Source organism: Ochlerotatus camptorhynchus, unplaced genomic scaffold, assembly GCF_037179485.1.
Source record: "Ochlerotatus camptorhynchus isolate MF236.1 unplaced genomic scaffold, CSIRO-AGI_Acam_v1.1 ptg000139l, whole genome shotgun sequence".
Classification (NCBI taxonomy): domain Eukaryota; kingdom Metazoa; phylum Arthropoda; class Insecta; order Diptera; family Culicidae; genus Ochlerotatus; species Ochlerotatus camptorhynchus.
Genome location: NW_027040629.1, coordinates 2,305,093 through 2,318,446, shown reverse-complemented (window position 1 = coordinate 2,318,446; position 13,354 = coordinate 2,305,093). Strand labels below are relative to the sequence as shown.

General features: G+C 39.9%; 1 protein-coding gene across 1 annotated transcript in view; it reads left to right on the top strand.

The window, feature by feature from the left end:
* The window catches only part of LOC135700568 (TBC1 domain family member 31), a 48,740-nt gene that overhangs the window by 21,519 nt on the left and 13,867 nt on the right, over positions 1-13,354 (top strand). The window contains exons 4-5 of the mRNA XM_065221096.1: positions 1,341-2,572; positions 10,384-11,473. Of these exons, the coding sequence (XP_065077168.1) occupies positions 1,341-2,572; positions 10,384-11,473 (2,322 nt within the window). The remainder of the gene's footprint in view (positions 1-1,340; positions 2,573-10,383; positions 11,474-13,354) is intronic.

Sequence of the window (13,354 nt, the reverse complement as noted above, 5' to 3'; positions counted from 1 at the left end):
TTGTAACAAACTATAGGTTAATCGAACAACTCGACAGAGCGAACAAAGACCGAACTGTACTGCTTGACGTTCAAGCAGAGAATCATCATGAGCTAATGCCATACAGCAGCGCTCTTTTATATCTTTTCAGGTTAAAGCAGAATGATATGCAACCAAGTGGTACTCGATTATGAGGACTGGGTTTGGGAAGAACGTTTATTTCATGAAAACAGTGATAACATTATAACTTTTTATTTGTACATTGGAAAATGCTTGACATTACCACTTTTTTTAATACTTTCACGTTAAAAATCATCATTCGAAAGCAATATTATAGATGCGTCGGAAGATTTATGATCGATTGGTGTTAAAATTATTGAAATTTGTCCAGAAGCAGCTGAGTTATTTATGTTCAAAATCTTTCGTAATTTGTTTCATGTTCCATTTTCGGTTTTCACAAAGTGTACCCCCAGTATAGAAATAAAAGACGTAGTCCTACGTCAAAATGTAACTCAATTACCATTAGTAGAAAACGAATCCTACCCGATAAAACAATCACTTTAGGAAACCAGATCGCAGCATAGTTTGGTCTCCTTTTTCAATCACACACGAAGAAATAATAGAGTCCGTTCAAAAGCAGTTTCAGTTTCATAACATTTTTCAATAATGTTATAGTAACTAATTTCTGAAAGAATTTACTTGTGTTTTATACAATTAGTATCAATGCTCCGTCATATCGTATCTTCAAGTGCTCGTCGCAAGCACCACATTTCGTTCAGGCTCTTTGGAACTACATGTGATGAAACATGAAACGCAGCTTTACAGTGCATTACACATAATTACTCATTACTTACTGCCTCAGGCTAAAAATCTCTAAAATAAAGAAAAAAACAAAACAAACATTACTTACTCACACATGAAATCCGCTCGACCAACCTGGCAGAACGCGCCCTAAACCTCATTGAACCAAAGGGCTGGGATTTTCAGTTCCAAACTAGGATATTATCAAAAATTATCTCGTAGCTACATCGACGATGCATTGGGTACATCCCTATCATTTGGAAACAGAAGATGGTTTATTTTGTTATGTATGGTAATTTGCATAATTTGAGTTTTCCGTAAATAAAATCAGCGTTGCATAATTTTCATGACTCCTTGCCTTTTTAGAGTTGCGTAAAGGGTATATTTTGAGAAGGTACACTAGTAGTATAGTAGTTGTTCCCCACGCGATTGAGATGCATGAAATAACTCAAAGTATGAGTCCGAACTAATGTTTGCGGACGCTGCATGCGTGCATGCGTTCAGAATTGGCTGCGAATGGCTCTTTATGTAATTGCATTTCTGTTGTTTCTCGCCCACAGACACCGGCAATGAACTAATGCGCTTAAAAGCTCACAATGCACGAATCGAGCGGATATCCTTTCCGTCTTGGCACGGAAAACATCAACAATATCCACATCCACACTCGCATCCGCAGCAAAAACAGGACGCAAAGTACTCTGCAAAACCGACCAACTCATCCGGCATTGAGAATCAACAGAAAGCTAAATCGAGCAAAATCGCCTTACCGATGTTCCTAGTAACGGCGGTCGGATGCGCCAAGTTGTTCGATGTGCGAAATTTCTTCGAAATGCATCAATTGAATTACGGGACAGCAGATTCAATGAAGCGCATTGAACAGCTACAGTGGGTTCCAAAGACGGATCTATTGCTAGGTTGTGGACTGGACGGAATGCTCAGGCTCTGGACCACTGATTTCAGACTAGCCAAAGAGTTGAACCTGAACAAGATGAGAACCAACTACTTGAAAAAGTTTCAAATGGGAACTATTATGTGCGATGGAACTATCTGTGAAAGTCAGGACGAATCCAAGCGTGAAGTTGAGCGAGTAGTCCAAAGCATGACTGATGATGGACGTACCAAAGGGTATGTGAAATCGGCTCAATTTACCCGTAGCGGAAAGTTTCTCCTGCTTAATTGTATGGACAATTCTTTGATTATACTTGCTTGTGATGCCTGGCAGATATGCAAAATAGTAGCACTTTCTAGTTTGTTCATTACGCATTTCGAAATCGTACACGTAGAACAGCATCCACACTCTCAGGCCGAGTTTGTGATGGCAGTTAAAACAGTTGAGAGTGATTTGTTGCTAATGAATTTGGAGGACGGTTGCAAAAGCTTCGTAGTTCACAGTCCGGAAAGCAAATGCTATAAATTCCGACTCTCCAACAACGGCAAAATGCTGGCCAACGTGCTGAAAAGCGGTGAAATTTTCCTCCATAATTTGGAATTCCATTTGTGCGCCGTGAATGCGAATAAATTACAACATTTGGCAGTAGGGAGACCAACAGGAAAAACACATCCGCGACCATCGAAAACAACTACAAGTACCACTACCGCACAACAACGGACGAGAGAACCGGTGGCGAATAGTAATTTAGCCACTCCCTCCATTGTAGCGACTCCGTCATTGTACACTGTACCAGTCACGGTTGCTTCTTCCGTTTCAACGTCGACCGGACAAATAGTGTCCGTATTCCGGAAGGAGAGCAAGCTTAAAATAGATAAACGATTGGAGGAGATCCACGATAAGGTAAGCTGCACTCGGTTTGCTTGGCAAAATGCAAGGGCCCGTTGTTGATTTGAATTTTGTCCGTCATCCGGTTATTGCCATCCACTGCGGATGGTAAGAATGCGGTGGTTTTGCTGTTCATGTTGATTTTTTTCTAAGATAATGAATTGGTTATTTGATGCTGTAGAAACAATAACAAGCAATGATCTGCAAGCTTGTACCTAGCATTGAATGTCATGCCATCTAATAGCTAGTGCTAGCTAGAGTCTTAGATAGCAAACTTGATTAGTTTCATTCGTAGGTTTTGATTGAAAATAAATTTAATTTATTCATGTTTACAGAAGTCACAAGATAGCAAGCATACTTGTGCTTCTACTTGACGGTGTCTACGAAACAGAATTAGGCATTAATTTGTAAAGTTTGTTTTTTCTCTCGATCTTTATCAAAATAAAATCTACTTGAAGCATTATTTTTCCTATTTTTTGTATGCTTTCTGCATTTTTTATATTCTTTCTATCATTGTTTTATGATGATTGTTTATTTCTATAAAAAAAACTTTTAAACTATTTGCATGCTTGCTACAACTAATTACACTATCTTCGCACAGTTCTCGTTCTTGCTATGTTTTGAAAATGTGAATTTGACGTCTCTTTTTGTTTTGTTGTTTACAATCACGTTCTATAAAAACTGCCTGTAGGGAAGAAAGAGGCGACACAAATATTTTCCTTTGGTTTGTTTTTTTCGTCGATCTTGTTTTCCGTGCTGAGCACCAATGCTACTGACGTGCCAGGAAGGCAGCTCCCACACCTGGACCCTACCTATCGACTCATCAACTCATGAACCGGGGACCAACGGCTTTACTTCCCATCCGAAGAAAGGCGTGATCAGAGATGTTATGCCTCAGAACATCCCGGCGGCGCCGACTGGGATTGAACTCCTGCTGGGGTGAGAGGTAATCACGCTTACCACTACACCGTCGGCGCCGTTAGCCACAAATATTTATAAGATACATACGTTATTTATTAGTTCTTCTTATTTTTCCTGGACGACTAATTGAGTTTTTGCATTTGCTTTCAGCTGTGCCCGCAACTCCCTCAACCCTTTCCCGCCCAGAGTGTCAATTTTAAAAACCAGTATCTCTGGAGTGTCTTGAGATATTGGCCTGCATTTTTTTCGTTTCGTTTGTTTGGCAGGCTCAAATGTTATAAAAATAACATAGCGGAGCCGAGTAACATGAAATACCAATTTTGGTACTCAAAATACAAAAAAATAAATATAAAAATGCATTTTATTACAGGATTTTCCTGGGTGGCGATCGAAGCGGTGACAAAGCGATCTTCTCCCGTTGCACGCAACTTCTTTCTTTTCCGAATTTGTTCCTAATTTTCATTAAACCCGAATTGTGATCGCTGCTGCTGCTTCTGAACGTCGTTTCCCGTTGCATGCTCTCCGCTACTCTCGTCGGTCGTCGGGGTCGTCACGTCCATTTCGTTATTTTCATCCAACATCTTCGACCCCGTGTCCGTTTCCTTGTCGCTAATGACTAACGACGCACCTTCCACCACTACACCAGCATACGTACTGCTGCTGTTTTGTTTTCTTTCACTTTGCTGCTTTCCTTTTTCCTTAAGTTGCTTCTCCGGTTCCTTCCGAGCCTTCCGCTTGGGACATGAAAGCTTCCGGTGTCCGTCCGCCTTGCACAGAAAACATTTATCTTTGTTGCCATCATAAAATATATTTCCTTAGCGATTGAAGAAATGTAATGATGTGGGGATTTCCTTCTTCACATCCATATATATATACCGCGTATCCCTGTATATACCTCATGGCACAGATCAGTTGGAAATTTCTCCCGGGTGATGCGTTTAATTTTTCCATATTTCCCCAGCACTTTATCCAGCTCGCTGTCGGGTACCTCTGGTGGCAAGTCATACACACGCATATATTGGATGAATTCACTAGCATGCGACATGCGTACCTTTGTCGTCGTTCCATTCGCATAATGGAAGATTAAATCCTCTGAATTATATGTCAGAGCATGGAGCATCGTTTCTTCTGATTTGAACTTCATGAAGACTCCCCTTTCCTCACCAATGCGATAAACAGCTTCAATTTCAGCCGGATCCGCGTCGAGTGCTTTGGCGAAATTTACAATCTCTACGATGTTTGATTTAGCATCACCATGGCTGAAGCTAAACTTGATGGTGGTTTTTATTTCACACATCTTGCACCGTAGCAACAAAAGGCACCGAACTGCTAGCAACGAACAAAGAGCAACTATATACCTAATAGCGAGTCTAGAAAATAGGCTATCGCGTGGTTCACATCGAAATAAAAAAAATCGACTGCTGCTGGAACAACTATGGATTTTCTTCCGATAAAAGAATAATACAGGTAATATTTTTACAAAAATCTGTTCTAATTTCAGAAAGTTATAGCTCACAATGTCTAAAAAGGCACAGTAACCATGGGCGGGAAAGAGTTAATTTTTTCAAACGTTTTCTACCTCCAATACATTGGTCTTCCCTTCGTCTTTAATCCAAAACTTTTTCTCCGGAAAGTCTACAGTTCACGCAAAACAAATGGCATGAACATCCAATGTAAGGGTGGATTTGTTACATCCTCCGCATGTTTTTTTTTTTACCAAAAAATGTAATGGCAGTTCTTACAATGAACTGTAGCGTATAAGCAAGTTTTTCCAGAATAAATATGTTTGAAATGATTTTCTAGTGTATTTGGGGATCCAAACTTTGTCCGAAAATTTAGTAAATATAACAAAATAATAAGATTATTAAAAAAAAAAACCTTTAAAGCGGCTGAAATTCTCTTTAATATAGAAATCTAATCTAATCACATTACATAATCTGTTCATGCGGTGGAACATTGCAAATTCTGTTTGCTTTTTGCACTCGGTTGAGTGTTCCAAACTTGTAGAAAAAACTCGCGTCATTCCAATCACACTGACCCAGAACCGCTTTTATTTAGTGCCGCTGCTATCAGGAAGTTTGAGATACCTGTTCTTATGTAAAAAAATCCGTTGAATTCAATGATTAAGGGGTAATTTTTTTTTTTTTATTATAGTCACTTGGGTCATTTGTGACTTGTCCGGGGGTGAGATTTGAACTCGTGACTTTGGCGTGAGAGGTATGGATGTTAACCACTACGCCGGGGTCGCCCCCTGGAAAGGGGTAATCAACTCTGCACACTGTGCCGAAACACATAACGGCACACTGATCGGATCATTAGCGCACACTTTGACAAGTATGACAAAAATATAATATAAAGCGGCATCACTGTTTTTGCTGACGTTTTTCCAATAGTTGCAAAGGTTTCACACTTTGTTGTCAGCCGTTGATCTTCAGGACAAAATTAATAAATCCATTGGACTAGACGATCAGTTTCCGGATTAGAAGACAAACATATACTTTGCTCGGATCTCTCTTGCAGCCAGAACTTCGTCCAATTCCCTGCTTTATTAAAGTGTGATGATAAATACCAGCAACAGAAATAACTTGGTCACGTTCTGGGTACTCCACTTTTGCGACCAACACTTGCTTGGCGTTTCCAATAGCCACAATTCTTTGGTGCAAACAATGTAAATATTTACCTTTTTTGAAAAAACCCAGGTAATCATGATGTTTGATTATTGAAAACAATATGAATGAAGAAAAGAGACCAACTGATGTCATGATTACCTGAGATTTATCAAATAATGTAAATATTTACAACGATTGCATCGAAGAATATCGGTAATCACGGTTTACATAAGTCAGGGTGGCCAGATACATAGCATAATAAAAATCAGGACCTTACCTCCCTGGATGAGCGATCTACGGAACCACCGGTCGCTCACGCTGTTTATTCTTTCAATAAACAGAATGATACCCTAATGTACATTCTTAGACAATTTAATAGATTGGCTTTCTTTAAAAAAAAACTAAGGTTTGTTTTATACACCTAACAATATATAGTTTTAACAACCTAAACACGATCAATAAACCCTTCAAACCTTCCTCTTGCCATACAACAGAACAACATTCGGAACCTCGTAGTTGTCCATCTCGAGCAAATCGATCAACTTTTTTTTTCAAAATCCCCACTAATCTTGAGGTACACAGTTCGAAAAAGTAGTGTAAATTTCTGTCACTATGATGCACATAAATGGAGCGTCACATATAACACAAATTCACATTACAGATCGTTTAAATTTATGAGTCATTTAATGAAATATTCTAAATATTGTATGCAACCATCCATCTTTGTAAGAATTATTTCTTGCAAGTTGCTAGTTTACGTGAACAAGAAGTTTACATGCTTCAATTTTAGCGTGCATAGATTACATCACTATTAAAATTAATAATATTTTGGTGTGTAGCTATCATCCACTTGCAGCCGATTGAACAGCTTTACCGCTGCCTCGCAGTTGTTATTGCTGTGGTACTGTTTCATTATTAACGCCATGGACGTAGAACCACTCGTCTTTAACGCGTTTTACCGGATTTATGAGGATCCGACGGAGTTGAGCTTTGGAACCTGGTTTTGTTGATGTTAAATGGCCTGAATCTAGGATCAGATTTGGTTTACTTGGCCTAGTTTGTTTATGCGGGTGGAATTTCGGTGCTGCGGTAGTTATTTTATGTTAGATACATCAATTCATCACGCTTCGTTTTCTTGCACAATCACAAGCAAACAATCACAAAAGTCACTAAATCTCCAGGTTTGCCAAATTCATCGGATACTTGATTGTTACGCTTCGGCACAGCGTTTGGAACAGCTTTCGGCACAGCTAAAACATTCGGCACAGATTGAGGTGTGCAGAGTTGATAAACCCCTCGGAAGGGCCCCATTTTGCTCGTTTCTCCCCATTTTCAAATAAAAATAACAGTTATATTGCTTTATAGGCGACTGCTAGTAATCGACAGCCATAAAATGCACTGAACGGCATAATAGAACGCTAAAGAAATCAGCTACAGATAGAACGCTAAGAAAATCAGCTATAATTTAACCCTGAACAGACCAATGAATTAGCCACCATAATAAACAAATACACACCTAGAAATAACTAATTTTACACTTGACGGAATCCATCTTTGACATAAAAGGCGAGACGTAAACGAGCATGTCATGTAATATTGAGTACTCCGAGACTGAAAAGTTCGTTTAAAGATTTTTCTTTCTTTGATTTTTTTACGGCCGAGCCAACGGCTTTACTTCCATTCAAAAGGAAGGCGTGATCAGAAATTTTATACCTTTAGAAAATCGCGGCGGCACCGACTGGGATTGAACCCAGGCCTTTTGGGGTGAAAGGTAATCACGTTTACCACTACACCACCGGCGCCACTATATGTTTAAAGATTGTACTCGAAAAAAAAAATGCAACACTTTCTTTTGTGTATGAGTAAAACTAGTTTAGAGTGTAATGTTTACATGTGCAAAATCTCGTCACACTATAGTCGCTATATTCATAATCTGGCGGATAGAATCTTGGGAACCAATTGAGCTGTGAAATAGCTGAACCAATCGAGGAAATCCCGACCAACAACAGAAAAGAGTACATCAGCTATTGCGAACGAAATTTCGAAAACCCTTTTCTCGTGACTCAAGGCTCGCCTACACAAACTAACACCATCTTTAGGTTGTGGAAAGTTTCCCCTATCTGATGATGCTGGTAATTTACCTTCGATTGGCGAGGAAAGAATAATCAACGTTTTGTTTATAAAAGTTGATAGTACCTTTTCAATTGTTGGTCTACAATATATTGAAATGGTTCCGCTTTTTGATAGATCGAAATTCTATCCGCCAGACTATGAATATAGCGGCTATAGTCACAATTTGTGAAGTGGTTATCTAGATAGCTTCAAAGCAAGAAGTGCTTCGGGAAAAAATATGGGAGCGGTCGTGGAAAATCCAGGCTAGTCCCACAGCTGGATCGTGAAATAGTTTGGAATCGACAATCCCACTCTGTTTCGTGGAGACCCAGACAACCCAGCGGCGAGCTGGTGGCGGAAGAAAAGCGAAGACGACCGTCTCCGTGAACGCAAGGAAGGTGAGGGATCGCTTCAAGCGCAATCCGAACCTTTCGATTCGGGACGTGGCCAAGAAGCTCAATTCTTCCGTCTGGTTCATCCAGCAGACAATGAAGCGGGCCGGACTTCATGTCTTAAAGGTAATGAAGGCGTCTAACTGAACCGATAAACAGAATACGGTGGCCAAATCCCGCGCCAGGAAGCTGTACCGCGAGTTGTTTGTGCAGCCGAAATGTATCGTAATGGCGGACGCCAAGCAGATCCCCAACCTGGAGTTTTTCATCGGCAAGTCCCACCTGGATGTTCCGGAGAAGTTCCGGAAGAAGAAGGTAAACAAAATTGCCAGTGTGGCAGGCGATCTGTGGGTGCGGCAAATTGAGCAAATATATAAATAAGAATGCCTCCAGAAGCGCCTGCTGTTCTTCCTCCGGTTCTACGAAGATGACACTCTGTTTTGGCCGGATCTGGCATTGTGCCAATACGCGAAACCGGTGATGGAGTGGAACGAAGCCAACGATGTTGTTTTTGTGCCGAAGGAGGCAAATCTGCCAAACTCGGCAGAACTTCACCCAATAGAAAAATTCTGGCCGATTATGAAGGGCAAGCTCCGGAAAACAGGGAATGTCTTCAAAAACGACAAGGATTTGAAGAAAGAGTGGATGAAAGTGTGTAAGAAAGATGGAGTAAGTGTTGCACAGGATTTGATTGGTAGCGTTAAGTCCAAGGTGCGGGAATTTAGTCTAGGAAAAAATTGTGTACACTTAGAATCAATATCCAGAGGCGTCCCACCGATGGCTTGGAATTGCAAATACAACTGTGTCTCGTGTGATAGGTACCTTTACCGAGCATCTGAGTAGCCGAAGGAAGGACGGGAGTTGTCGTAAAAGTGGACAGTAAAATGGCCTGGAAAGTGGTGCAATAGTTCAAGAACCATCCAAACATGTCAATTCGAGATGTCGCTAAAAAGTCCAAGGTGTCAGTCGGTTTTGTGCAGAAAACCATGAATCGTGCTGGATTACATGTTTACAAGGTGCAAAAAGCCCCCAACCGGAATGAAAAGCAAAACATCACTGCGAAAACCCGCGCCCATGAAACTTCACACGAAGTTGTTAACCAAATCGTGTTGCATCGTGATGGATGACAAAACTAACGTCAAGGCCGACTTCCGTCAAACAAATTTACAAATTTTGTAAATCATAACTCATTAGTAGTTTTCATTCCCTGAAAATTTCAAGAAAATCCAATAATCGGTTTAATTTTGGTGAGTAAATATGTGTGTGTCATTTTTATCGAATACACCCTTTAAGCATTGGCCGCACAATGTCTCAGTGCATTTTTAATCGTTATCAGCATATAATTCTATGCTAACTCACATTTCACTATTCAATGACATAATTTGTTCACCCAGTCACCTGTTATTAATTTTAATTTTTATTATTATAAAAACTTTAAAATTTTACTTTTCCTCTACTGTTTTGCTCATGTACCTACTCATTTCCCGTGTATCATTTCATTGTTGGTCGGTCCAACTGAAAAAGAAGAATATTTGTGTTACGGACAAACTTGTATTTCTAGCGTTCAGAATCATAAAGGCCTATCTGCGATGATCGATTCTCTTCATCGATTTTATCTTTACCAGATAAGTGAAGCCGCGTCATTAACAAAAGAGACTATCAACGAAGAGAATCGAATCAATCGATCATTGCAGATAGACCCATATGAGTCTGAACGCTAAGTTTGTATATCAGAAGATGATGAAGTAGAAGATATCCAATTACATTCGGTATGCTTTTTTTACCATTTCAGATATCGAAAACATTGGTCAAAAACAGACTGCTTCCTATTTTGAAAGAGTTTGGCGAATATCCGGAGAAGCATCGTTCCACCATTTGGCGTACTCTGCTCGAACTGCCACACAATGCCGATTGCTTCAATGCGTTGCTACTGCAGGGACACCATACTTGTGTGGCGGATTACGATCGCAAATTTTCCGGCTTCGAAGGACGTACGGTTCGGAACATGAAAAAACTAGTTTCCTGTCTGGCTCACTGGTCAGCGGTTTTTGCTCAGTGCGATTTTGTGCCATTTTTCGTGCATCCCTTCGTTCTACTGTATCCGAATGATTCGCTTACGTGTTTCGAAACCGTTGCCACGGTGTTTCTAAACCAGTGTCAGTTGTGGTTCGAGTTTGCTCCACTGGAACCGTTTAATTATTTGGGAATGATAGAGAACATTCTGTGCGAGTATGAGCCGAAGCTGATGAATTTTTATCGTTCGGGCAATATATCTTCCCGAGTCTATGCCCTGACGTTGATGGAAACGGCTTTTGCGGAAAACTTTGATGCCAATCAATGGACTCGTCTGTGGGATCACATACTTTCGAACGAAACCTATTTTATGTTGTTTTTTATTGTTGCGTACAACGCTGCCCACAGAACGACTATCATGAATTGCGCCACTGAAAAGGATGTTGAAGCGTTTTTTCGTGAACCATCCCTGATAGACATCAACAGGCTGTTGAAAAGGACTTACGATATAGCGGAACGATGCGCGGAAGGCATTCATCCCGCGTACTACATGAAATCGTTCGTATCACTCAGCGGTATTACAGAAGAGGCCAAAAGCTCTAATTTAGACGGGCGCCATAAACCATACCAACGTTATGGACCCAATCAGCTTCTAAATCGTGATGAGAAGCCAGTCAGAAGCACGTACAGCAAATTCAACAACTTTCCGAAACAGCTGGTCGACATTAGAGCTGACGAGTTGAACTGTTTGAAAATGGAACAACGCCGATTGGAAGACAAAATAGTCGAAATGGAAAAATTGGAGCACATGCTGAAGGACCGAATGGTGGAAAACTCCATTCAAGAGGAACATGACAAACGGATGAAGGGTGAGAAGAACTGTTGCAATTAATATTGGGGAATGCAAGCAATGCACTATTCACTGTGTTTGGGATTATATAGGGTGTTTGAAAATTATAAGAACATATTTTTCAGTACACGCAAAATAAATAGCATACAGAAGAAATGTAAGTGTAGATTTCATACAGTAATCCCTCCATTTATGCGGTGGGTGGCACCGTATCTATATCTCTGCCGTCCTTCAACCAATTGAGCCGACCTTCTGCAGATAATTAGTTACTGGTTGACAATAATCACATGAACAAATAATGTTATCGACAAATATAAACACACTAAATCTACATGTTTTTGCTGAAGGCAGTATGTGGCTAGGTGCATTTCTTACACAGTTATAGCACTTGTTTAACTCTTTGTAAATAGAGTAAATTTTCGACTGCGTATAGGGGAGAAGGTGGCAAGCTGGGACACAATATCAACTACTCTTTTTAAAGCTTAGATTATGTAAGTTAAAGGTTTGGTTAGCGCCAATTCATAAATGAGTGAATAATGTGATAGAATGTTCGTGTGTTTTGCCTTTTCTGAGCATGAGCACGGTTGCTACTCTGTTATGGCCAGATCAGCTGTAAATACACAGAGAACCAATAGACGATGTTTGGGGCTAGCATTCATCCTCAATGTGTAAATACTGGTGATCTTAACCTAGGAAATACCAGCGTCGGCTGCGCCCGAACGCAGGTCAAGAAAGGAATGGGTAGGAATGTGTTGACGTGACACTCGTTTTGATGGAAGCCGAGGAGTCCTCTGCACTTCGACGAGGAATCACTGGGATGTTTGGTAAAAGGGTTGGGTTGGGTTTGCAGCAGGGTTCGTTTTGGTAAACGATAAGCTGAGTTGATGTCCTAACGATCATATAACACGAAGAAGCTTGGGATTGAACCCACGATCTTCTGCTCAGTAAGCAAAATCGTTTGCCAATAGGCAAACGAGCTATTTTTTAATCATTGATTTGCTGTTATTACCATGTAGTCATATTAACAAATAAAACGATTCACGAATCTTGAATGTGGATGGGGCTGAGATTAGGCTCAGTAAGCAAAAATGGTCGCTCTAAAGCCACCGAGCCCCTCATATCACATCATACCGTTACTCGAGTTGTTGTGACCTTTCAAACCTGGCACCGACGACGACAAGTTCTGCAAAATACATGATAAACAAGCGATTTGACCATAAATATCTTTAATATGAAAGGACTTGGGACCGCGTTTTTCTGCTCAGTAAGCAAGCCACTGCAACTGAAGATCTTTCAGGCTATCATAACAAGCTATGACCGACGTGACGATTGTTTAAGCCCTGATGAAGCAAGTCAAATGAAATTACCTTTTTGAAAGCAGTCAATAATGTATCCCAAACTGGATCGAGCGTGCGCCCTATTTTAGTCTAATATGATTTTAAATTTTTCCTGCTTCGGTAAATGTTGAGCATTTTGAAGATATGTTTTTTTTTTAACCAAGAACCAATGACAAACCCTTGCATTAATAGTCCCTTTAATGTTGTCCATATAATCATAGCTAATCGATTAGTATTTAGAAAATTTTATAATATTTTGTGACTCCGACAATAAATGATAAAAGATCTTATGTATCCCTAATTTATTAAAATGTTCAATAAACGTATAATTATAAAGATTTTGTACGTTTTTTTTTGCATGAAAAGGATTTTAATATTCTACAATTTGGTGAACTTCAATACTTAAAGGTTTCTTATTTTTATCGAAGAGATTCTCAATTCCTCATCTCATCTATTTATCTTTAACAACTTACAAAATTATGTTTGAAAACTTAGTTTTGGTAGATATTTACCATTTTATTCGATAATAGTTTTTCAATAATCACCATTATAATAACTTGAAC